At 41.0% G+C, this 26,906-nt stretch overlaps 1 protein-coding gene across 2 annotated transcripts in view; it reads left to right on the forward strand.

Annotated features, from left to right (window-relative positions):
- Positions 1-26,906, forward strand: part of COL5A1 (collagen type V alpha 1 chain) — a 296,840-nt gene that overhangs the window by 255,010 nt on the left and 14,924 nt on the right. The window contains exons 47-64 of one of the 2 annotated variants that reach the window (XM_072632909.1): positions 332-385; positions 477-584; positions 1,910-1,963; positions 3,401-3,508; positions 4,971-5,024; positions 5,411-5,464; positions 6,255-6,308; positions 7,476-7,529; positions 8,174-8,281; positions 8,508-8,561; positions 8,709-8,762; positions 11,147-11,254; positions 12,303-12,356; positions 13,596-13,631; positions 16,059-16,112; positions 17,607-17,862; positions 18,655-18,767; positions 25,037-25,105. In XM_072632909.1, coding sequence (XP_072489010.1) covers positions 332-385; positions 477-584; positions 1,910-1,963; positions 3,401-3,508; positions 4,971-5,024; positions 5,411-5,464; positions 6,255-6,308; positions 7,476-7,529; positions 8,174-8,281; positions 8,508-8,561; positions 8,709-8,762; positions 11,147-11,254; positions 12,303-12,356; positions 13,596-13,631; positions 16,059-16,112; positions 17,607-17,862; positions 18,655-18,767; positions 25,037-25,105 — 1,446 coding nt within the window. Of the gene's footprint in view, positions 1-331; positions 386-476; positions 585-1,909; positions 1,964-3,400; positions 3,509-4,970; positions 5,025-5,410; positions 5,465-6,254; positions 6,309-7,475; positions 7,530-8,173; positions 8,282-8,507; positions 8,562-8,708; positions 8,763-11,146; positions 11,255-12,302; positions 12,357-13,595; positions 13,632-16,058; positions 16,113-17,606; positions 17,863-18,654; positions 18,768-25,036; positions 25,106-25,170; positions 25,240-26,906 lie in introns of both variants that reach the window. The other variant, XM_072632910.1, reaches the window with a different exon arrangement.

The raw sequence follows: 26,906 nt of genomic DNA on the forward strand, positions 1-26,906 counted from the left end.
AGGTGAGCCACTTCCCCTCTCCCCCCACAAAAGAAAACTATGTAGATTAAATGAATGAATGAAAGGATGAGGAGGCCAGACAACCTTCTATCTCCTTCTGAGTCTCATTGGTAAAGCAGCACTATATGTTTTGAAGTACCTCCAATGCTCACAATATCAAGGGTACCCATATTTGTTCTGATAAACAAAAATATGTCCCTTATTATTTTAAACCCTTTGAATGATTCCTGCCACTGCAACCCTGTATCTGAAATCACTAAGAAGTATATTTATAATTTATGATGTAACAGTATCCCCTGCAGTGTTCCTGACCCATTTCATCTTCCCATAGGGCTTACCTGGACCCCCAGGTGAGAAAGGAGAAACTGGAGATGTCGGTCAGATGGTAAGCATGACTGACCTCAATTGCAAGTCTTTCTTCTTAGTCAGTGACTTTTATCCATGATCAATGCTGAATGCTTGTTCTGTTTCTCTAGGGCCCTCCTGGTCCCCCTGGTCCCCGAGGACCATCTGGCCCTCCAGGAGCTGATGGTCCACAAGGTCCTCCAGGAGGAATAGGAAATCCTGGAGCAGTGGGAGAGAAGGTGATTTTTAAAATTATTTATTCATGACTTATAGTTAATGACTATTAGTCAAAAAGAATCAGGGCATATACATATATGAAGGAGTATCTACATTAAACACATAAAAGTCAGTTGTATGTATGTGTATTCATGTGTGCACACATGTGGCATGTATGCTTATGTGCACAAAACTATAAACTAGTTGTATGTACAGACAGATGTGTCATGCCACATGCACAAATATACAAATTATTATACAGATGGAGAGTGTGTGTGTGTGTGTGTGTGTGTGTGTGTGTGTGTGTGTGTGTACCTTCAGATATATAAATCAGTGGCTGTTTCATACCTGGAAAATATAATTTGGGTTATGGTAGTGGATCCAGAAAAATTTCATTGGGAGCTATTAAATATGTATACACATCAACAACCTCTTTGCAGGAAGATTCAAAGCAATGTATACTCTTCTTCAAATTCTGTGAGTCTCAGTTTCCTCATTCATAATAAGGGGATGTGATCATGGTGTTTACCTCACAGGACTGTTGTGAGAATCCAACAGGATAATAAACGTAAATGCTTGACAAGCCATAAATACCAGCTATCATTATTATTATTCCTGTACCTTCCAGCAGCTAAATATTGGAAAGGAATAAACAGCTCCATCTTGAAGCATCATAAAACCTATTCTTAGAATTTCCGTTTTTAGTCAAATTGTTATTTGCTCAGAGCTCTATATCTTCTAGACATGATATGATTTCTTCTTCTCGTTTTCCATGTTGGTACCCATGAGTTCTCACCACTTTATAAACACTTAACATTTTTCCTTTGTATAAAAAGAAGGAAATGAATATGAAACCATCTACATACGTTCCATACGCAGACCTGACTTTAGGCCTTTAAATGAGATCTTCCCTCATTGATTTTTTTTTAATGATAAAGGAAATTAAAGAGATTAGCATTCCAAGAGCAAAGAGAATGTCAGGATTGCTTCTGCCGACAGATGTGCACTGAAATGTCAGGCAGTGTGGAGCAGCCAATAGTGCTGGTACCAAAAGATGATCCTATAAGCAGATTGCTCCTCTTCGGCAAAAGAAATACTCAGGGAGAGGCAGCATGAGTAATGGAGAGGAGATTGAACTTGTGGTTTAGAAGACCTGGATTCAAATCCTACCTTAAACACAAGTCACTTAAGCTCTTTTGTTTTCAATTTCCACATCTGTAAAATGGGAGTAATAATACCTCTATGGTCCCTTACAGATCTAAATCTATAAGCCTGTGCTCCTGGTATTGAGTCCTCTGCCCTCTATTTATGTTCAGTAGGACAATTGTGTTTCCTTTTCTTTCAACAGGGTGAGCCTGGTGAATCTGGTGAGCCTGGCCTTCCAGGTGAAGGTGGTCTCCCGGTAAGTGGAAGAGCTTTAGGCATAGATAGAGATGTGCTTTCATCCAGATGGATGAGGATGGACATGGATGGAAATATAAGTAGAGTGTTCTAAAATCAGGTCATATCCCTAAACTTTTCTCTCATTAGAAAATGAGACTTTGGGGATATCCTGTGAATTGAAACAGGATGATTTACAATTCTTCACTTACACCTTCAACTGGTGTGGAGGTGACCTAGGACTCTTCCAGACTTTGCCAATGGAATTTAGACTTGGATGCATTCTACCCCAAAAGAAGATCTTGGAGTATGGCTCCAGAGATAGACTTATGTGTTTGGCTTCCAAAGACCAACCTAACTAAGCCCTAAGATGCTCACAACCAGAGTTTTGATGATCAAGTAATAATCTTTCTAGGCACTGAAATTTACAAAACCATTGACTTGGACACAGAGGAGTCACAATCTCCATGTGAAAGAGCACCCACATATAAAAAAAATCGTGTATATCCAAAAATACTTGGAGAAAGATTACAAGCAATATTGCTATTATTACTGTTGTCATTAACAGTCTTTTAGCTGTTTACTAACATATGCATGGAATATTCTTATTAATAGTAACAATTATATGTAATCTCTAGCCCATGACCCTTTATAAGCCTACAAAAAGAGAAATCCTCTTACAGATATTCTTGGGGGTGTTGGAAGAAGTTTCTTTTATTCTTGCTCACTCTCTCCCCTCCCTCCAAGCTCTCCTTCTTTTTCTCTCTTTTGCCACATCCTAAGAGGATTAGAAGGAAGCTTTGATTCCCTTCCACAACTATGGTGGGTACACTGTTACTTCTGAGAGGCAAGAAGCTGAAAATCATAATGAAGGATGTCAACAACACATCCCAGCTCTACTACTTATGAGCTAGAGCAGGTTAGGGTGCCTCTTAGGGCATCAGTGATCTCATCTGTAAAATGAGAGAGTTGACTCAGCTCTCATTCTTCTTATTCTCCTCTTCCTTCTCCTCCTCCTCCTCCTCCTTTTTCTTCTTCTTCTTCCTCTTATTCTCTCTCTACTTCTCCTCCTCCTTCTTCCTTTTCCCTTTTCTTGTCTTCTAAATATTTGTAATACCATTTGGCTGGATTCAACAACATTATAATTCTCTGTGACTAGCAGCGGCAGAACACATACTCATCTAAAAATGCCAACAGCCATACCCTTGGTGTAGCCCCAGAAAGCAGATAGTCTTCTTTAATTTATAACCAACTCTGTGGTTTTAAGCTTTCAAAACAACATTTTCAGGCACTCCCTCATAAGTGGTGAGCATGTTAACTACAGAATTGGGGTGGACTCCTTGTCAGTTGAAATGTTGAGTAAAACCAGGGCCAAAGAAAAATGGTGACCAATGGCGATTACATAAAAACCACAAGGATGTTTTTGTCAGTTCATAAAGAATTGCCTTTTTGTCTCTAGGGACCCAAAGGAGAAAGAGGAGAAAAGGGTGAATCTGGTCCCTCTGGTGCTGCAGGACCTCCTGGGCCCAAAGGCCCTCCTGGTGATGATGGACCAAAAGGAAGCCCTGTGAGTATCTATCTGCATGATGCCAAATGAAAAGGCAGAGGCTTCTGAGAACCACATCTGAGCAAATGTCAGAAGTGTCATTCTCTAAATGTAATTATAATCCCCTGAGTGTCAAATCCCTAATTCCTGTACACTGTAGTGTAGCAGGCTTTTTGACAGTATTGTTGGTGACAAGTACAGTGCCTGAGAGTCAGCAGACACTTCATTGATCCACTCTTTACATCACCCCTCCAATGTTCCTTCATATGACTCAAGAGGCACTCTGAGTCAAAAGATCTGAGTTTCAGTCCCAGTTCTGACATCCACTAGCTGTGTGACATTAGCCAAGTCACTTAACCTCTCTGAATCTTCTTTCCTCTTCTGTCAAATGGGGGTAAGAATATCTGTTTTCTTATTCTCATAATAATCAGGTGCTGTATCAACACAAGTATTCCCCATTGTTAAGGGCAACAAGGTGGCACAATAGACAGAGCGCTGGGCCTGGAATCAGGAAGATGTCATCCTGAGTTCAAATCCAGCTTCAGACACTTGCTAGTGTGTGACCCTGGACAAGTCACTTTACCCTTTTTGCCTCAGTTTCCTCATCAAGGAGCTAGAGAAGGAAATGGCAAACCACTCCAGTATCTAGGCCAAGAAAACCCCAAATGGGGTCATGAAGAAGAGTCAGACATAACAGAAATGTCTGAAGGACAACCGTAATTCCCCATTGTTGAAACACTAGTTGAAGAAATAACATGTTAAGTGGTTAGAACTGGAAAATGCTGATAAAAAGCTGGAGGGCTTTCTGAAAAGTCCTATTAGAAAAATAGGCCTGGTATAGACTAGGTAGAAAAGCTTTAATTTGCAAAGTTAGGGACTGTCCCATTATTTCATCACTATAGAGAATTCCTCAATAAGGAAACTCTACAAACACAGGTCAGGAGTTTCTTTGAAACTTGTCCTCTTGTATAAATTGCCAAGACCACTGAGAAGTTAGGTGACCTACTCAGGATCATGTAGCCAATAGGCGTCAGCACAAGGCCTCCAAACCAGATCTTCCTGGCTTCAAGACTAGATTTCATTCTCTGTCAGGAGTGGGAAGCTTGTGGCCTTGAGGCTATATGTGGCCCTAAGTATAGCCCTTTGAATGAATCTGAACTGTAAAGAACAAATTATGTGGCTTTAAGGCTGCAGGTTCCCCACCTCTGCCCATGATACCTTTCAAGATACTTTATAAGAAAGATTAATTTATGCATAAAAATGCACTTGATAAATTTATGTCTTTGGTTTCCTTGTTTCTACTGGAGATATATTCCTATATGTTATATTAGGAGATAGATTCATATAGTGTGATGATGAAGACACGTTGTGGCAACAGTCAGCTAAGAGAACAAGATAAAGTTGATGTGACGGTTGAGGTGGTGTGATGTTCTCAGCTACATGGATAATAGATAATAACCTGGAGATGTTTTTCTCTTTTGAGGGCCCTGTTGGTTTCCCTGGTGATCCTGGTCCCCCTGGAGAACCTGGTCCTGCAGTAAGTATCAACTGGGCGTGGTCACTGTGGTCTGAGCAAAAGCTTTGAGCTGCCCTTTTCCTCATCCCCTTTCATCTAGGAGCTTTTTTTTCCCCTAAGCTACAGAGTTCCACTTTGCTGCACTGTTCTCTCCTGACAGGCTTCAACATTTTGATGGCTGTAAAAAAAAAAAGAAAAAATACATTTCCTGTTTCTAAACAACTCTTCAGAGAAAACAAATTGCCTGGAGTCAATACAGATTTTATTTTTTTTAAAGGGAAATGAGGATACTTTTGGGCTTCATGGTGCCTGCTGATGAGTGGAATGCTTTGGAAGGCCAACTGATTTTAGGGTCTCTGTAAGAAATTAAGGAGGCTAGAATGAGCTCATTTTTCTTTCTTCCATAGGGTCAAGATGGTCCACCAGGTGATAAAGGAGATGATGGTGAACCTGGTCAAACTGTAAGTTATTTTCAGTGCTCTGGAGTCTAGACCCACTAGGAATCATATTCCAAGTTTGCTGGCAGCAAATAATCCTATCATTCTTACTTGGCATTCTCACCTTGCTTTGCTCATGGGGAGAAATCATTTGCTTCGAAGGGTTTTGGTCCATTTCTGTCTAGAGCCTAGAGGATCTGAACCAGATGGCACCTCTGGGACCCCTCCAGCGCCTGCCATCTGTGCATCTATAACCACAGGATTTCTCATACTAAATTAGATGCTGAGTTTATGATTAAATGTGGCCCTGCTTCCAGCAGAGACCATTGCTTAGTATTCCACTCAGAGATGACTACTAGCTCCACCCAACCACAGCCCACCCCCCTCCTTCCAACAAATGGAGCAATTGGTTGTTGTGAAAGGACATGCCCTGAGGGTGGGAAGCTTATGTCCAGAATCTTGGGATTTGATTACTCCCATTTCACAGTGCAGCAGAGTTGCTGAATGGAAGTAGGTAGTGATCATGCAGCCATAGCCAGGACATTAATTAGACTGTGTAACCTGTACCAGAGAATTCCTTGGGCTAGATTAATGGAGGCTCCTCTTAATATGATTCCAGATTTCCAGGCATCTGTGCTATCATGTGCTAGGGGAGAATAGAGATACAGTTTCAGGCTAGCTGGGGAGAGATCAGAACTGAGCCTCAAAGGATTAATTCTGCTCCCCTGTAAGGTGGTTAGAATCTGTCCCTTTGGTTCATGTTAATCAGGAAGCCTTGATTCCAGTTTTTCCCATTTTCTTTCTCTAAATCCAGGGATCCCCGGGCCCTACTGGTGAACCAGGGCCATCTGGACCTCCAGGCAAAAGGGTAAATGGCTTTGAAGAAAATCTTGTGCTTTTGGTTTTCTATGTGAAGGAGTCACCTATTTGCAGTGTCCTTTGCTAGGAATCCAAGTAACATAACCAGGACTTTGGTGGGGAGAGGGCTCCTGTCCATGGTGCACTTTCCATTCAACTTCCATGTTATCATAGAACAATGGTAGGCATAGGATAGGCACATAATGCTCACTGATTAATTTGTTTATTGCTGGATAGAATGACATTATCCTCACATCAAGCTGATGCCAGACTCTTTGGGTGATAGGTCAAGTTCTATCTGTAATTGAAGAATAGATCAGATACCCCAATGGGGTTATATTTCCATTTCCCCTTTTAGAATTTTGTGCAAACAAAAAAAAAAATTAAAGACATTTTCACAATGAATAATGTAGTCATATGCCCACCCTTCCTAAACCAGGCTACTTACAAGGGAACTAGAAAAATGAGGTCAGATCACAGACACGGCAACAATCCTGTCTCCTTACTATTTTTCTTTGTGATTTTGGTGTGTGCGGGAGGGGACATTAAAGTAATAATAACTATTCTGAGTAACAGCCTATGCAAATCTGGGGTGATTGTGCACCCACCCTCCCTACCATCCCCAACCCATTATTCTCTATCTTATCCATCATTGATCTTGTCCTGTGTTCACCTGGCGAATGAAAGAATGTAAAAAGCCTTTATTTAGCACTTTCCATCTGCTAAGCACCATGTTAAATACTGAAGATACAAATAAAGGCAAAAGAAACCAATCTCTGCCCTCAGAAAAAACTTATGTCTAAATGGGGGAAATAATACACATAAGGGAGTAGTGGTCATGAAGGGGCTTATTGGTCAGAAAAATCCCCGGTGTAGCGAGGGGGCCCTAGAGTAGCAGATTGGCATACCTGTTAAGGAACAGTGGCAGAGTTAACTTGGTCACATCTCCACAACTGGAGAGAAGCTTCAGTGGCAAGGCAATTGGAGAGGAGGTAGTGCTAAATCAAAGCATTGTGGGAACTTTCTTGAGATACTGTTCCATGATTCAGAATAGCAGGACCCCAGAGTGCGAGTTTCTCCAAGATAGTGTCTCTGGTGTGGGCAGAAAGCCTGAGTGGAGGAGGTGGCCAGAGAGAAGGGAGCGCATGGCCTCATTTCTATTCTCTGTTTTTGTTAGGGTCCTCCCGGACCAGCTGGCCCTGAAGGAAGACAAGGAGAGAAGGGAGCCAAGGTAACTTGCATGTTGCCCAGACTTTTCTGTCTAATACCCAAGAGGGAGCTGTTTGGAGGGTTGGGGGTGCAGAGGTGATGAAAGGAAAAAAAATCAACATTTAACTTCTTAATGCAGTTGTTCAATAGAAACAGCAAAGCTTTGGGCATTGACTTCAAAGGAAGTTGCATTTTATTCAAGCCTTAGAGATAGTTAACACATGCCAGAAGAATGTTAATGCTTTTTTGTCTTGCCTAGGGGTGGTTCCTTATAGCATGTGTTTATGTTTAAGTGTCTGTCTGCCAAGCTGCATATGTTCGTCTCCCATTGCCATTGCCCTAAGGGCTCTATGGGAAACTCTAGGAACCTAATTCTGAGGGGTCAGAGCCCTAAGTTTGAAAAGATCTGAACACACAAATATTTGGGGGCAGCCTGGAGATGTCTGGATGTGTGTGACCTGGATCAAGTCACTTAACTTCTTGGGTCTCTGTTTCTTGTTCTGTAAGATAAGAGGGGTAAGGGGAAACTAGACATTCCCTTTCAGCTTTAAAACTATGATCCTATCAAATAGGAAAATCTTTAAGACTTTTGCATGCATTAGGGGATAGTATGGGCATCTGAACTGCCTTTCAGAGAACATTTTCTCTCTTCTATTTTCCCCATAGGGTGAAGCTGGCTTAGAGGGTCCACCTGGAAAGACTGGTCCAATTGGTCCCCAAGGTGCACCAGGCAAACCTGGTCCAGATGGCCTTCGAGGGATTCCAGGCCCTGTGGTAAATGTCTTTTGGATCAGAGAGTAGCTTAGCTTGAGCACTGGTGGCCAATTCTCATTCCAAGCAAGCTGGAATGAAAGATTTCTGTGGGGACGTCAAATCATACTTTTTAGCAAAACAAACGTGGAAGGAGTGTGTGGGTCTTGGAGAATGAGGGGAGAAGCATAGATCATGATTGGAGGGGCTGTTGTACTTGATCCTTATACAGAAGACATATATTTTTCAGGGAGAACAAGGTCTACCAGGATCGCCTGGTCCAGATGGTCCTCCTGGTCCCATGGTAAGTGCCATCCATTACCTTAAGCATTTCATAATATACAAACTTGGTGAGAAACACCTGTGGCTTTATTTGCTATGGGAAGCTCTAAATCAGATAAACCAATGTTCATCAGCGTTAAAATATGATTATTCTACTTTTCTCTTTCAGGGCCCCCCAGGCCTTCCGGGTCTGAAGGGAGATTCAGGTCCCAAGGGTGAAAAGGTATGGCAAATAAACCTAATTTCTGAGCTCCTCTTTTAAATGGCACCATCTTTTTCTTCTATTGCCTGCTCCTGGCTGGGAAGGAAGCAGGTTTCAGAATCAATCAGCAGTGAATTTTTATTATGTATGTTACGAGGTGCTCAGCTAATGCCAGGTATCATTAGACTATAGAACTTCAAAGTTCTTCATTGGTGTGGATTACCATAGACATAAGACCACCTTGACTCCACAGACATATATGATGCTAGCTAGCACTTTACAAATATTATCTCATTTATACTTATAACCTTGGGAGTTAGGAACTATTATTATCCTCTTTTTTACATATGAGGAAACTGGGGAAGACATAAGCTAAGTGATTTGCCTAAGGTCATACATCTAGTTGGTGTCTTAAGCCAGATTTAAACTCAGGTTTTCCTAAGTCAGGGTCCATCACTTTATCCATTGTCCTACCTACCTGCCTCCACAAGTCCCACTGAGATTCAGTAACAGATGGTCCACAAGAGCTACTGTGGCTAAATCCTTACCCTGTGGCCACCCTGGAGATGAATGTCTCTGAACTTAGGCTGGTGCTCAGACAACAGAGATGGAATTTATTGGCAGGGCTGTGCTCAATGTCTTTCCACAGACATGAATAAAAAGATGAAAAAAAATTTCCTGAGTGTTTCCTATGTTCAAAGCATTTTGCTAAGCACTGGAGATAAAAAATGTTAGGCAATTCCTTCTCTCAAGGAACTCAACATCTAATTAAGAGAGACAATGCATAGGGTGGTCTCAGGTACAAGTCAGATAGAGAGGTCCTATGCTCCTTTAACATTTTCTTGAGTGTCATTTCTATTAATAAAATTGAATCAATTTCTGATGTTGGATCATTTGATGAACTTTGCATTTGAGAGCTTTCTTTTCTGGATCTTCAGTAGCTTAGAAGCAGAGACAGTTGACAAGTTTCATCTCAATACAAATTGCCTGGTCAATGGAGGTGGGGCCAACTGGAAGCAAGGTCCATGGTTGTCCCCAAGACTCTTGAGCTTACCAAGAATGCCACTACAATGGCACTTGGTGGAGTTGGAGATGATGGATTCTTTTTCCTCCAGGGTTACACTCCTGGATGATAGCTGTAGTGGCTGGGCTAGAAGCAGACACAGCCTCTAAGAACACAGGGCTACCTCTGTGTCATGATGAGGCATCAGAAAAGGTAGGAGTACTAGTTATTATAAAATTTTATGAGTGCTGAGAATGATTTCCACAAAGTCCTACTCTGATGACTTATTGTGGTAGGTAGGGACCATGAGCTCTTAAAGGTGATACTAAGCAGAGTTCAAGCACTGGTGGGTCTTTTTTTTTTTAACATTTATTTATTTTTAGTTTTCGACATTCATTTCCACAAAATTTTAAGTTCCAAATTTTCTCCCCATCTCTCCCCTCCCCCCACCCCATAATGCTTTGCATTCTGATTATTCCCTTCCTTCAGTATACCCTCCCTTTTATCACATCTCACATTTCCCTTATTCCCATCTTCTCTTTTTTCTTGTAGGGCAAGATAGATTTCTATACCCCATTACCTGTATTTCATATTTCCCAGTTGTATGCAAAAATGATTCTCAACATTTGTTTCTTATACTTTGAGTTCCAACTTCTCTCCCTTCCTCCCTCCCCACCCATCCCCACTGAGAAGTCAAGCAATTCAATATAGGCTATATATGTGTAGTTTTGCAAAAGATTTCCATAATAGTCATGTTGTGTAAGACTAACTGTATTTCACTGGTGGGTCTTAATGCCAAGCTGGAAAGGCTTCAAGTCTGGTTCCAACATAATGGACCTGTTGTTTGATCACCAGTCTAGCTCTTCTATCACCAGTGATGAAATCTTTGACAATTTTGAGCCATAAAATAGCATTAGTCTCTGTTCCCACAAAGGTGGTACAGGCTGGATAGGATACAAGGCATTGATACATTAAACAGATTGCGAAGCAATGTATGCTCAACTGTTGGCTCCTCACTATAGGTGCAGAATGAATTCAGAGCAGGAAAAAGAATTGTGGGCTAGAGTAGTCAGGGAAGGCTTCATGGACAAAGTAGAACTCAAGGTAAACCCTGAAGGATGGACACAATTTGGTTAAGTAGAAAGGAGCTCAGAAAGTATTCCATTCAAGGTCAAGGGAATAGAAGAAATCGAAGTGTACCTAGAATTCACCAAATGACTTTCCTGATTAAAGTGGATCTCCCCCAAGTTCTTAGACCTCTTAGGCAGTCCTCAAGTCCATGTGCCTCCTTCCTCTATGACTAAACATGCTTCACATCTTATTATTCTAGATGTAACTCCCCTGTGCTTCTTGAAGGCATGTTTTTTAGTCCCCTGAAAAATTCATCTCTCTTTTATTGCAGGGTCATCCAGGTTTGATTGGTCTTATTGGACCTCCTGGAGAACAGGGTGAAAAAGGAGACCGAGGTCTTCCTGGACCTCAGGGTTCATCAGGTCCTAAAGGAGAACAGGTAGGTGATCAGGGCTCAAGATAACCAGACAAGCTAAAACTGTAGAATTACGGAGACTTAGAGCTGGGAGACATCACTGAATAGGAAATACATGGGAGAGCTCTTCCTAAACCATCAAATTCTCTGCCAGTGTGTGATGGTGAGATTATTATCACTTATCATCATCATCATCATTCGTCATTATTAACAACAGCATCACCATCATCCATCCCAAACTCCCCATTTTACAGAGAAATAAACTGAGATCCCTGTAAAGTAAAGGACTGGGAATAGAACTCAACTGTCCTGACTTTCAGACTATACCTCTTTCCAAGTAAAAGGGATAGAGATAGGGACAAGACCTGTGGTTTCATTAGTGTAGGGAACTTTTAGACAAAGGAATTCCCTTTACCAATGCAGATTGATGCCTTTTCTGCAATTTATAGTCTTAGAAAGTTTCCTAGATCACTGAGAGGTTAAGTAACTCATCTAGAGTAACACAAGCAGAGTGGACAGAGGTAAAACTTGAACCCAGATCCTCCTGGCTTTAACACTGGTGGCTCTATATCCACTATGATATGAATGTCATACTGCTGCCTCTCTTCCAACTAAAAGGCAGCCTTCAGTGTAAAAGTGATTTTTACATTTCCCTATTTTACTGCCCCAGTGCCAAGATGTGGATAAAGTGTTCTGAGGATGACAAATGGCACCCTGTAAAGCAGAGGCACGCACGTCTTCCAGCAAATGAGAGTGTCTTTTGGAAGACTAATTTGAGAATTGGCCACTCAATAGTCGTAATAAGAAGAGTGCTAATCATTGGCATTTATATAACACTTTAGCATTTGCCAGGTGCTGCACACGCATTATCTTGTGGGAGCTCACAATAATCCAGTCAGGTTGGGATACAATCTAAAGAATAAGTCAGTCAGCAGCACACTAGGGAAAATGATGGTTAGTAGCCTTTAAAATGATGGTGGAGAGGTAAGCACAATAGAACCCTATTTCCATGTGTGTTGCCTGCCTGAAGAGACTGCATTTTAATATCCCTTTATCTTCTTTTTCTTTTTAGGGTATAACTGGTCCTTCTGGTCCCCTGGGTCCCCCTGGACCTCCCGGTTTACCAGTGAGTATCTGGAAGGATGAATTAGCTGAGATTCTGCTCAGTTTGCTTCTAGAGTTTCAGAGATGTTCAGGGATAGGGTGAGGGATGGAATGAGGAGGGGAAATGGGAGACATCAATGGACTTTGCCTTCCATGGACTGGTTGAGTGGTGTAAACAGAAATGGTACCTGTGAGCTGGTGAGAGAGATTGGGGTGGCTGCTGAGTTGGTTAGAATTTCTTTGAAAGCAAGGTTTGAAGTATGAGAGATAAGGAGGCAGACAGGATCCTATTTCGCTGAGTGAAGTAAGGCTGGTGGGCATTGGGGACTCCTATTTACATACATCAGTAGGCATTGTAGTTACCCCCTGTACTCTTGCAACCTTTATGATGCCTGCTTCATAGGTCAATCCTTGGCAAAACTGTAAAAAGGATGAAGCTCCTCCTTACATGCTGTCCTTCCTAGTACTATGCCTACCCCTTGCCTGACCAGCAGCACCCTAATGTTGTTTCTGGCAACCAACAAGTTCTGACTTCATCCATGTGATAGTGCACCAGAGGACACTTAGAAGCAGCCTGTGTGCATTTTCAGGGGCCTTCTGGAGACAACCTCCCCCTGTCCCATTACTTGTTACTGGTTTCAATGGTGAGCATTTTAGTTGCTATGGGAGAGTGGATAGAGGATATACTTTTGGCATCTTCATTTCACCTCTCCGTCCTACATTTGGGTAGGCTTGACCTTGTCCTCTCCTTCTTCGTCCTTCACAAATTACACATTCATTCAATAATCATTTTTAAATGACTCAAATAAAATACAGGAACCAATGAGAAGTGAAAATTAAAAGTATAAGGGAAAAATAAGTTATTGAATTTGATTACCTTTAAGAACTTATATTGGATCACATATACTATTTGACTATTGTGTCAGTTTTGCTGAACTACTTTCCCCTACTCCTTTCATTCTCTGTCATAAGGAAGGGTGTGGGTATAGGAGGAAGGGATATTTTGTAAATGCAGATGTGTGTGTGTGTGTGTGTGTGTATGTGTGTAGTTTGTCTTTCATTCTTGAAGAGGACCATGACATCAGGGAGACGATGACATGACTTGCAATTGACTTTGATCTGACTAAGGGAGGACTGTGCAAAATCATCAGCCTCACTTTCTACTCCAGAGAAATGCAGGTGACATAAAAGTGACAGTTATAAACTAAAAAGTTACTGCTCTACCCCTAACTTCCTATTTGGTTTTTTTTTTTATCTCCAGGGCCCTCCTGGTCCCAAAGGTGCTAAAGGTTCTTCAGTAAGTGTTTTATTTACCAAAATCCATGGGTGTGATGGCTCAGAATCTTAAAGCTGAAAGGAAGCTTCCACTTAGAATATCATTTATCTAAGAATCCCCACCATAATATGTCTGACAAGTGGTCTCTGCTTAATGAAGACCCCTCTCTCCTACTTCTGTCTGAGACCAAAGAGAAACAAGTCTAATCCTATCTCCATGTGATAGCCTGTCAAATACTTAAAGATCACTATCTTGTGCCTCCTTTTTATTTTGGAAGAGGATCAATGACATCAGAGGTGATATCTTGACTTACGTGTGAATTGGATGTGAGGCAGAGTAGTGCAGCTGTCAGCCTTACTTTCTCTTCCCAAGTTGTTGAAGTCCAGTGATAAGACAGAAGTCAAGGTAACTGACATTGGCCCAAGATTCCGTGAATGACCCTGGTATTTTTGATGCCTGATAAAGATCTAAGTGTTCCGTAGCATCTGCTTCAGCAGCCTTTATGGCTCTCATCCATTTTTCTCATCCATTCATTACACTGGGGAAAGTATTCACATGCTTGGGGTAGACAGTCTCCTAATTCACCAACGAGCTTGAGACCTACCCATTATCCTCAACCTGGTTTAGCCTATCTGCTGAGATGGTTTACTGGGGTGTGACTGATACACATGCTACAGCTTTTTGGAGCCACAGGTAAGAGTTGGGTGAAGGTGGACAACAAAGGTAGATGAGAAGCCCTGAAAAGGTCTCAGCAAGCCCTCATACCTGAAGTGCTAGACCTCCCTGAACATCCCCTATGCTCCTTCCTAAGTATACTCTTCTGCAGGCTAAAAATCCTTAATTCTTTCAACTTTTTTTCTTTGGCTTAGTCTCTAGGTTCATCACCATGCTTATCACTCATTTTGAATTGTCTCCAGCTTGTCCACATCCTTTTTATATGGTGCCCAGTCCTTGGGTTTTAAACACTCGGGATCAATTGCATTTCCTTAGAAGTTTAGGGGAAAAACATTCTGCCTCTCTGTTTAGATTGAGCAGTTCCTATTTTAACTACTTCTAATCTCTAATTTCTTAGTTCTCAGATAGAGGAAGTTTTGAGGAAAGGGAGGAGAAGGCCTGTAGGGAATTCTTGAATCTCCCATCTCTTCCATCCTGTCTGGCCTTGGAGTCAGGAAGTGCTGGTGCTGAGTCTTGCCTCTTGACACATATTGGTTAAATTGCTTCATCCCTCACCCAACACTTCAGGCAACTGTTGAAGTTGCAGAATAGATTTTGATTCATGTTGGCAGAAGGAGTCTCCTCACTAGACATTCCCCACAAGGAAAGAAGGCAGGAAGGAAGAAAGAAAGAGAATGAAAATTCAATAATGCAATTAATTGGCTTCAACTTGGGCAGATAAAATGATTCATCTCTAACCCAATGCTCTGTCTCTTTGATGAAAGGGTATGGTTGCCCTCTTTGACTTTAGCCTTGGAGGAGAGTGTCCAAAGAAAGTTGCCCAGGGTAGGAGAAATGCCTTGGGGATATGTCACATAAGCGTTTGTTAAAAGATTTGGGCATGTTTAGCTTAGAGAAGACAAGATTCAGCTGGGATGTGATAACTGTCTTCAAGTATTCAAAAGGCTGTTGTGTAGGTGAGGGACTGGACTTCTGCTGTCTGGCTCCAGAAGGCAGAACCTGGAGCAGTGGGTCTAAATGGCAAAATGGACTGGATATCAAGAAAAGCTTCCGAACCATCAGGGCTGTCCAAAAGTGGAATGAGCTTGCCTCAAGAGGTGGTGGGTTCCCCTTCCTTAGAAGTCTTCAAGGGCTGGCAGGACAAACATTTGTCAGACATGTTATAATGAGGACTCTTTTTGTGTATGGGTGGTCTAAATGGCTCCTGAGATCCTTTCCATTTCTTGAAGTCTGTGGTTCTGGGCAGACACTTTAAGTTGGCATAAAGCATGGGTGGGGTGTACTGCCACACTCAGCCTGCTTGCAGGTAGGGACATATATATCCCTATTATCCCCAAATTTTCCTAAAAACATTGTGGATCTCTCATTATTTCACCCAAACCCTTTATGAACAAATATTTCCAACCTAGTTAACTCTGAGCTTCATATGTTATTCTTAGCTGTGTGAAGAAATACTTGCTAATTTTCCCTAAATTTTGTTTTCTCAAAATCCAAGGGCATGATCATACAGGATGCTCATTCTGGCATCAGAGATGTGTTGAACAAGTCTGTAGTCTCTCTTTCCATCCCTCTTTCTTTTGTTTGTTTATTTTTATGGGCCTTACCTGTGTCCATTCTTAGCTTTTGTCTTTGAAGGTGTTCTCTGAAATCTTCCTTTAAATCTTCAATTACTGAGAAGACTAGAGATAATCATGTGAAAAACTGTATTTTATTTCGTAGTTGCTAATACTCTCCAGTTGTTACACAGGTATTTACTCTTCTTTTTTCCTCCAGGGTCCAACAGGTCCCAAAGGAGAAGCCGGCCACCCTGGACCTCCTGGTCCACCCGTAAGTAGACTTTGAAGATTTAAAGGTCCATGTTGGAACTCTCAGTCACTCACAGTAACACTATAGTCACAGCATTTTACCCCCTAGGAGATCCCAAATCAAGGGAGGAAACTGGATAAGATTGAATCTTTTGGTAGGAGTTGACCTTTATGCCTAAGAAGTAGCATAGCAAGTGAAATGTTGGAAAATTTCCTCCTGAGTTAAAGAAGGTATTCTTTGAATCCTTTTCCCAATCTTGGTTTTATACATATGTATGTAAACACCTAGAAAATTAATTGCTTCTAGGATTCAGAAGTATAGATTAGGCATTCTCCAGGTGTGTACCGATGTGCCGTTGTGGGTGATATAAAAATGTAGATTACGTAGTCCTTGTTCTCCACTTGTTCACAGCCCAGCTGGGGAGACTAGACACATACATAAAACAATTAGTCATACAAGGCAGCATGTAATCAAGTGTAAAATTACTATAGAAATTCAGAGGAGGGAAATAAATTTAAGAGTATTTCAGGCTGGAGGAATTAGAGGAGGGGGGACGTGAGCAGAACCTTGAATAGAATAAAGATGTTAGATTTGAGGAAGGACTGGAGAGGACGTTCTAGATCGAGAGAACATGTGAACAAAGAACAAAATCAGAAGCAAGACATGGACATTCTTGTGGGGGATGAGTAGGAAATAGACTAGACTAGAGTTGAGGGTCATGCAAGGATATCAAAATGAATATATAGGAAGTCCCTTCCATCTCTAAATCTCTGCTCCTAGGATGGAACCATGTTTTGGAGGATTCGAATGGCAGGCTTAGATTTATTCTAGAGAGCCATCAATAAAACAGTAACAACAACAAAGTGATATGATAAAAAGAGGCACTTAAAGGAGATTTTGTATCATGTGTGTTTATCCAGTCTGACAAGTCTATATTAATCCCTTACTGTATACAAGGCATTGTAGTTTCTGGGAATGCAAAGATTTGGGGGAAAAAAGACAAACAAAAAACCCAGCCCATATCCTCAAGGAGTCTAAATTCTTCTTATAGTACAACATGCATACAGATAAATATATGCATGATGAACTGAGGAAAAGGTGGAAGGAGAGCTAACAACTGGGAGGATCAGAAAAGTCTTCGCGTAGGAGATTGCACATATAGGGAACCCTACTGGACTGTAAGCTTTCTTTCTCCCTCATGGTCTAGTATAATGCACTACCCTTAGTAGATGTTTGTTGAATTAAATACAAGATTCATTGTATAGTATGAATTAAAATAGGGATGGAGAACCTGGAGATAGGACATCTGACAGTCTAACACAGCAGGTATGAGGTGCTTAGAGCCTAGGCTAGGGTAGAGTTGTAGTAAAGAAAGGGAAGAATGAGACATTACAAGGGAAGAATCCACTGCCCTTATACTCCACACAGGCATCCTTCCTACTGTGCTTATGTACTTAAGCTGTTTCTATCTCAGTAGGGTTTGCTCACTTTGCCTTTGCCGCTTTCATATCACAGGGTCCTCCAGGTGAAGTCATTCAGCCATTGCCAATTCAGGCTTCTAGGACCCGAAGGAACATTGATGCCAGCCAGTTGCTTGATGATGGGAATGGGGAGAACTACATGGACTATGCTGATGGTATGGAAGAGATCTTTGGCTCACTCAACTCTTTGAAACTGGAAATTGAGCAGATGAAGCATCCCTTAGGCACTCAGCACAATCCTGCTCGTACTTGCAAGGACTTGCAACTCTGCCACCCTGACTTTCCTGATGGTACGTGGTACAATGAAGAGGGCACTTGGCTTGGAAGCAGGGAGACTTGAGTTCAAATCTTGCCTCCAATACTTACTAACTGCATGACCTCAGGGACATTACTTAATCTTTGTCTGCCTCAGTTTGCTCACATGTGAAATGGGGATTATAATAGACCTCCTTCCTAGGGTTGTTGTGAGGGTAAAAGGAGATAATATATGTAAAGTACTTTGCAAACCTGCACTACATAAATGTTAGTAATTATTGTTATGGGGGACATAGAAGTAGAGATGTCCAACTCAACATAATTTGTGAACCTATTAGGTTTTTTTTAAAGTCTATGAGGAAGTCAAGTACCGTTCTTATATTAGAAAAACAAATCATTTCAGCATCTCATTTCCTGTTTAAGGAAGCTCAACGGGGGTGTTGGGTTTTTAATTTTTTTTAATGCTCTCAAATTTAGACTACCCTTTAAAAACTACACATTAAAAATTTTAATAAATTATTTTAATAGAATTTGAACCCAAGCATACAAGTGAGTTACTTCAAATTCATCCCCTGCATTAACTATCCACTTTGTTTTGCTCATCATAATTTGTCCTAGATGTGTCAGAGGTCCAGCTGGCTCCACAGAACTATTCTAGAGATTTCCTTTGTGAATTTAGTAGGAGAAAAAAGATGCCTGAATTATTATCCCAACCAAATATTCTAAGTGTTGAGATGAAATGGGACATTAATATCTAAGGTGGAGGAAATATCCCATAAATCAATTACCTGAACACTGCCTGACTGATTTCTCTCTCTGAAATCCAGGTGAATACTGGGTTGACCCGAACCAAGGATGCTCCAGGGATTCTTTCAAAGTTTACTGCAATTTCACAGCTGGTGGAGAAACTTGCATCTTCCCCGATAAGAAATCAGAAGGAGTAAGTGCTGGTATAACTTATTTCCCTCTGAAAATTTTCTCAGTGTGCATATCATGCATCTGGTAAGTTCAATTGGATGACCTCAGTTTACAAATGAAAATCAGTGATTGATCTATTTCTTCCTGATCATTTCAGGATCAAGAGAGGACTGGCTTCCTGAAGTGTGACTTAAGATATTTTAAAATAGACAATCATAGTAAATGAGTAGAATGAAACATCAGTTGTCTGGAAGTTTTAGGGAAAGGAATATGCTGATGAATTGGGTTTTCTGGTTACTTAAAGCTTAAGTAGAATCACCTTTTTATGTTCAACCATTTCTGAAAATATTCCTGAAAATTCCTGAGTCCCCTCTCCCACCTTAGCTAGTTCAGTCTAGTGAACAACACTGGGGTCTTGTTGAAGGATTTGCAGGACTTTGGCCATCATTGTTCTGAACATTAGGGGTTGCATGCAGAGTATATAGATTTTGAAGTAGAAGGCATAGAAGATTGAGCTGAGTGGTAAATAACCACAGGGACATCTGTGGGAAACTCCTGCTTGGACTCTAATAATCCATTTGGTTTTTCATGAATTGCATCTTTCTCCTAAAAGTTCAATGACAGAGAAAAAATTTCTTGTTTAATTAGATGCTGGAGTCAATTGGATTCTGATTCATTTTATATCAGTTTCATTCTCATCACCACTGGGATCTTATTTTCTTCAAAGTCTCCCTGATCTGTTGGACTGGGATTTCGCCTCTTTATTATGGATGCATGTGTGTGTGTGTGTGTGTGTGTGTGTGTGTGCGTGTATGTAAATCTATCATCATATTTCTTTTATAGTTTATCCTTTTTAGGTTTGATAATTTTGGGGAAGAATATGTGTGTGAAAATATATGAGCACATTTCTTTTATAGCTCATCCTTTTTAGGTTCAACGATTCTGAGAAGGAATGCAAAGGCTGGTGTTATAGTCAGTCCCTCACAACTCACTTTTATTTTTAGCGTGTTCTCATTTTTGACTGTCCTGGCATAAAGAATCACCCAAATCCTTACCTGTGAATGATTTGTTGCAGTCAGTATAGAAATGTAAAATGTAACCTATCTAGTTACTTCCATTAAATCATTATCAGGAGCACAATAAGTCAAGAGCTGCAAAGAATTTCAGAAGCCATCTAGTTGGCCGTGCAGAGTCGGCTCCAAAACCTCTAGGCAGCACATTCCATTAATGAACAACTCTAATTGTTTAGGAGGTTTTTCTTTATATTTAGCCTAAATCTGAATCTTATCATCTTCCTCCTATAGCTCTTTCTGTCATCAAGGAGCCATAGAGAGTATCAAATACCTCGAATACCTATGATGGCCCCTCAGATATTTAGGCTCAGGTATAGAGGGAGATAGAAGCTTTCTGGGGTGTGCCCAGTAAGCGATGCTTTCTTTTTATCCCTAAATCTGAATTTTATCTTGGTTTGGCCAATAGAGAAAGAATTAATCTTTGGCAATACCTTGATTGCTTTATCACAGAAATGAAAAGGATTTGTGAACTGCCTACTGACTTCAGAGAATTGTGGATTATTCTTAATATGGTTATTTATCCTTGGGTTATAATAAGATATTGACCATACTTAATAACAGGAATCATTCTTGATTTGTTCCAGCTTTGTAAATATGCCCTTTTGGTAGTTATTCAGGGCCATAAAGATTTATGTTAGGCAAAAGATGTAGATTTCATTTTTTTTTATGACTATGTACATACCTCCTGCGGGGGGAGAGCAGACGGGTAACTGTATTTTATAAGCGGGTAATTTTTGCTCCTAATTGCATGGCTGATTCAATTTGTGTCCCAGCAAGGTAATGAAAACATGTGTTTGTTGACACTTCTCCAACCTTTCTCCCTCCATGAAAATCCTGCATCAGAGGCAGTCTGAGACCAAGAGACTGCGATAGAGAAAGGAGAATTGTCAGTATTTCTTAAATCAGTCAGTTAAGACTATTCAAGTAGCTTTGGAAATATTTCTTCACTAAAAGGACAAAAAGCGTACTACAGCTAAATCTCAGGCTCTCAGCAACAGCAAGCTCAGCCATGTGAATGTAACAGTATCATAGTAGTCCAGTCAATGTGACCAATATAGAAAAGAAAAAAAAACTTAACAAAAATGTTGCAGAATTCTTTATTGTTGCCCTCAGCAGGAACAAAGACATCAGAGTTGTGCAGGGACTCATTTCTGTCAGGTCTTGAATGAAAACTGGGCAGTGGATCAATGCTGGGCCTTTATAGAGCAAAGCACATCAAAGCCAGAAGAGACCTTAGAGAATATCTCTTTCAACCCCCCATTTCACAGATAAGGGAGCTGAGATTCAGAAAAGTGATTTGCTCGAGATGGTTTTGTAAGTATGTACTTTGCCATATGGCAAAGTCAGTCTAAAACCCAACCTCCATATTTCTTGGCCAGGCCTCTATTAGGCCCAATATGAAATTGATTATATGAAATTATATTTCATTATGTGAAATTGATTTTCATAGGCCTCAGAAGAAAATCAGATTCAGCACTTCATAGTTAGCTGTCTTAAAATTTGAAGGGTTCATTTTGGCCATACACATACACACACACAAACAAACAAGCACACATGTATGTACATATATATACACACATGCACATACATATGTGTATAGAGAGAATGTATGTAAATGTATATGTACAGAATATAGAAATACTGTATATATGTATGTATAAATATAAATACATATGTGTGTATTTTTATATATAATGTGTATGCATATCCTTATGAATACTAACTTTTAAAGCTACATCTTTCATAGCTTCATTATTGAGAAATAAGTCCTAAGATGAGGGAGTAGTGTTTTAACCTAAATTCTCCTCTTGGGCCACAATCCACCCTCCCTCTAAATCATTTTGGAAATGGGTTGTATTATAGCATGCACTTTAGTCATAAGGATTAGGAGAACTCTGGTTAGACTGTAATGTCTGTTCAGAAGATCTGTGGATCTTGGGTTCAAATTTCCCTTGCTTTGAAATTTCAAACCTTTGAGAGCCTGTGATTCAAGTGGGAAAATTCATATGGCAAACGCAAAACCCAAAGCCTCACAACCTGCCTTGTCTGGTTCCAGGTTCTGTCAGCTTGGCTCAATTCCAAGAATTAAATTAACTTAGAAAATATCTCACTATTTTCAGCTTCCTCTGGTTGCCAGTTATTCATCCTGACCAGCCTCTTTGTGGATAAATTAGAATGAAAGGTTTCTCCTAAGCACCAAGATATGCTAGTAAAGTAATGCCTTCCATTTATAGTTCAGCTCTCCCTGAGGGGCCAAGAATATTTTCTTGCCTTTTTTGGGGGGTTAAATTGGGGAGGCGATGAATTCATAATGACAAAATTTTTGAAGAGTCTCTTAGTCATAAAGGTAAAGTGTGTAGTGTCATTCTCATAGAAATGGAGTTATGAGGACAGTCTTTTACTGCCCAATGATAGCATGACTGTAATGGTCTAGAAATATAGTAAAATGAAAAACATACTGTCCTGGAAGTTGGAGGCCCTGTCATCACATCTCACCTCTGACCCTTGCTACTTGTGTGACCTTGGGCTACACACTTACCCTCCCTAGGCCTCAGTTTCCAGATCTGTAAAATGAGAGGTATTAAATGAGGGATCCTTTGAGGTCTCTTCTAGCTCTAGATTTATGATCCTATGATCCAAAATGTAAGTGCAAGGTAAGATCTGGGGAAGGTGAGGGGAGCATAGGAAATATCCATTTATATCACTAACATAAAATATAAGGAAAATGATTGAGTATGAGATTACAAGCCTTTCAGGATAGAAAACCATTGCCCTAGAAAAGACTTAAAGACAGTTTTTTTCTGAGACAAGGCAAATAATCTTAAGTGGAAATTATCTGAGCTTAACTTTTGATTCTGGATGGTTTTAAAAAACAAAGATGAGAAAGGTCAGAGACCTTGAGGAAAGCAGAAAAATGACTCATTTCAGTGAGACTCCTATCCCTCCTCTGAAGGAACTCTTTCCTTTGCTGTTTTCTTAGTATGTTTGGATTCAGAGGCTCTACTAGGTCAGAGGAGGGAGAGTTTGAATTATTGACACTTCGAGAAGGGCATGGAGGGAGCTTGTTTCTGAGCACGAATGCCTTCATGAATCATGACTGGATGCCTGTCTGAGGAGAGGATGTCTTTCTCTTCCCTTCCTCCCACTGCTCATTGCAGACACCAATCCAGCTGCTTCATTCTGTTAGCGTTGTGGACTTTCTGCCTGCAATGTCAGTACCAATCAATCAACAACAATTCATTAAATACCTACTATGTGTCTGGTGCCGTGTTCAGCTCTGGGAATACAAAGGCAGAATAGAATAGACCCCCTCAAATCACATTGATGACTCATGTCCTGCTTCCTAGGAGGGAAGGGATTCCTTGACTTTCTTGGTCCAAGGATCCCTTTGTCAGGAACAATGACTGCCTCTTGAAGCAACAATAAAATTTCCTAATAAATACATAGTGAGAGGATATGAACAGAGAATTCTCAAAGGAAAAGTGAAGTTACAAAGATATGAAAAAAAGTTTGTCATTAACCATTAAAGAAATGTGAATTAAAGCAGCTCTGAGGTTCCACCTCATGACAAAAAAGGAAAATGACAAATGTTGGAGGAGATGTGGGAGAAAAAGGCATGATAATATGATGGAGCTGTGAATTTGTCCAGCCATTCTGGAAAGCAATTTGAAACCATGCCCTAAAAGTTACTAAATTCTGCATAATTTTTGTCTTAGTGATAGCTATAGGCCCATACATAGCCGAGAAAGATCAAAGAAAGATGAAAAATGACCCATATGTTCAAAATATTTATAGCAGTTCTTTTCATAGTAGCAAAGAATTGGAAGCTTACGGTGGTGCCCATGGATTAAGGAATAGCTTAACAAATTAGGATATATAAATTTAAGGGAGTGTTATTTTGCCATTAGAAATGATGAAAGGTTTAGAGAAATCTTGGAAGACTTGTATGAATCTGATGGAGTGAAGTGAGGAAAATCAAGAGAACAGTAACAGAGTGACAGGCCAGTCCGTGGAGCACTGTTGAAGAACTTCACACACCCATGGGGTTATTGTATGAGGCGTGGAGAAGCATTAGGATGAAAAGAGCCTAATTGCAGTGCAACCAGGGCTTTAATAACCCAAGGAGATAGATGCTTTTGGCTATTTCCCAGGTAGAGGTGTCATTAAGCGCAGGCGATGAAGAGACTGTTGCAAAGGGAGCTTTAAAAATGGGCACATTAATACCAGCAGTGAATGCTGATAGGGGAAGCATTAAGGTTTTAGTGGATTTTATCCAAGAACCCCTAAATCAGGAATAGATCCTCCACAAACCTTGGCCAGGTTGGTTATTCAGCACCCTGGTCGTACTGGGCAATGTACCTACTTTGCCTTCTCATTGTCCAGAGCAACCATTGCAGACCTACCCTTCCTGGTGCTATGGTTCTCTCCATGTTATTTTACCCCTTCTGGGTTCTAATCTTTCCAGCTTGGGGCTCCTCTGAGTAAGTCTTGGTCAGGTTGAAAAGCCACTAAATAACTCATTAATGATTGGAATTGGTAGCGCTCTCAGTGGCATTTTCATTTATCTTAAGCCAAAAGAATGATTGTCTCATGATAGAACTTCATCTAAATTCTATCTAGAATTAAGATAGGCCAGTTGTGAGGTGTGAGGGTGGTGGACAGCAGAGTGCAAGGGCAGAGCTGTTTTGCTATCTCATAAGTAGTTCTTGCAGTAAAGGATAATATATAAGGCTGACTCTGTATGGAAATAGTCAGTAAACATTTATTATGTACTAGGCACTGTGCTAACAGCTGGGATACAAATAGGAAAAAAAGAAAATCCCTCCTCTCAAAGAGCTTACAACCTCATTCGAGAAGACAACACACAAAAGAAAGCTGAAGAGATAATGGGGTGGGGTGGAGGAGTGAGTTATGGTGGAGTCTGGTCCAAGGAACACAGTAGGTAAGAAATGAAGAGTTGACAGTTCTGTGAGCCCTCTTTAAATGGAGGCTTTGGGAGAAAATCTGTATTCCACTCTCCAGCTCTCCAATCAGAGGGGCAGGGAGAACTGAGGGTAGTGAGAGTACCAAACCTAATACCGTCTTGAAGGATCATATTTGGTGGAAACTTTGAGGATATTGATTTAAAGAAAGCTGGACAATTTTTCATTGAGGCAGGAGAATTAACTGTTGTATTCTCTGTTTCTCTCCCTTTCCATCTCCCCTGCTATGTGTTTAGGCCAGAATTACTTCCTGGCCCAAGGAAAACCCAGGCTCCTGGTTCAGTGAATTCAAGCGTGGTAAACTGGTAAGGAAGCCCCTCACCTTTTTGCAGTTTTGGCTTTAAACCCCACCCCGTCTCATATTTTACAGAGTAAAATGGCCCGTTGGCCCAAAGAGCAGCCTTCTACCTGGTATAGTCAGTACAAGCGAGGTTCTATGGTAAGTGGCTAACCTTGGCAGGGCCCTCTCGGCCCATGCCTGCTTTGGACATGGCCAAACTCACGGCATTCTGCATGTTGGACTAATAACCATGGTGGGCACTTGCCATTACAGGTTTGGCCAAACTTCTTCACATTTGGATGGAATTCTGAGAAAAGATGCCACACTTCTCCCCACCTTTCTCTAGTTCCTCACCCCACCCCATCCCCACCCAAGCCATGCCAGTCTAAAGTTAAATCTGGACTGGGAGTGGGAGGCAGGTTTTAAATTTAGTTTCATCAGAGCTCAGGGAGTCCAGAGTGGCAGCTGGGAGTGGGCACCATTCAGGAACGAGACTCATTGTCTGCCAAAGTACAGGGGCTCTCTAGCAAGCAGCCTGTGCATCAAATGCAAACATTTTGTGGGAGGATTTCATTCTGTCCAGTGCCAGTCTATGGACAGAATGAAATTCATTCTAGACCTCTTCCAGTGATGGGACCCTTCCTGACAAAACTCCCCTCTCATCTTCCCAGCCTATTTCTGTGCCCAAGTGCCCAAGTACCTCTGTTCTTCTTCCTTGAACTCTCATTGACACAGAAGCTTCCAACAGTAATGGATAGGACTGGATTCATCTCTCTGCTCTATATAAATAGTTAAATTATTTGGGGGTAATGACTGTGTTATGACCTTAGATATGGCTTCAGAAATGTGTAAGAAACATGGGCTCCAGCAAATGAGTTTTTACTCAGTTGGAAGAAAAAAACTGATTTGGACAAATGTAGACCATCCTTTAGACAGTGAAGACCTGGCAGAGACTCTCTCTGCCTTATACACATGGGTCTAGCTCTGCCTTTGAGGTTCAGATGGTCACATTCCTTTCATATGTATGGCAGAATGCTATGCTATCCAAGTCACTGCCTCTCATGTAGGTTTTTTCCCCTACTTTGGCTCCCATTGTCAATGTGGAAATAGAGAAAGTTTCTAGAATAGAGAAAGGTCAAGAAATAGTGTCTACAGCCTAAACCTTTCTCCTTCTGGTCCCTTCCTCAGACCTTGCCAGTTCACCCTCAGAACCAGTTTAAGGAACTGCTTTCTTGCCCAGGAATCCAAGCTATGAAGATCAGCAATTCCACCCCCAAAGAAACCATAGGTACCTGTGGCCCTGGCACCCATTCCTCTCCTCCTGAGGGTGCACACAGATGACCCTTATGTCATAGTTCTGTAGAATTCCATTGGAACAGTGGAGGAAAGTATTTCCGAGAGCTTGGCTATGGCCAGCCTTTAATCTGTCAACTCTTCATGGGTTGTCTCTCATTTCTTAACCTCCAGGCACCTCATTGGCTAATAATTAATATCTAATACTCTGTTTCTTTCTCCTTCTGCCCAAAACAAGGCAAATAAACAAAGACCCAACCATGTCAGCCAGTTGCCCATCACCTTCTGGGCTTGTTTTCTCCTTTGCCACAATATAAGAGGCTTCTTGTTATTTTATTTTTGTGCCTTTGCACTGCAGACTTGTCCTGTCTTCATTCTCTCTTGCTTTCTTTCTGATCTTTCTTTCCTTTGCACCCTTCTCTGAAAACAGCCACCAAAACACAGAACGATCTGGAACTGAATTAACACTTAATAAAGAGTAGTAACTTGAGGGGAGGTGGCATTTGTCCCAGGTGAGATGGGGATGAGGGGAC

This window comes from Notamacropus eugenii, chromosome 1 (assembly GCF_028372415.1).
Source record: "Notamacropus eugenii isolate mMacEug1 chromosome 1, mMacEug1.pri_v2, whole genome shotgun sequence".
NCBI classification, from domain to species: Eukaryota; Metazoa; Chordata; class Mammalia; order Diprotodontia; family Macropodidae; genus Notamacropus; species Notamacropus eugenii.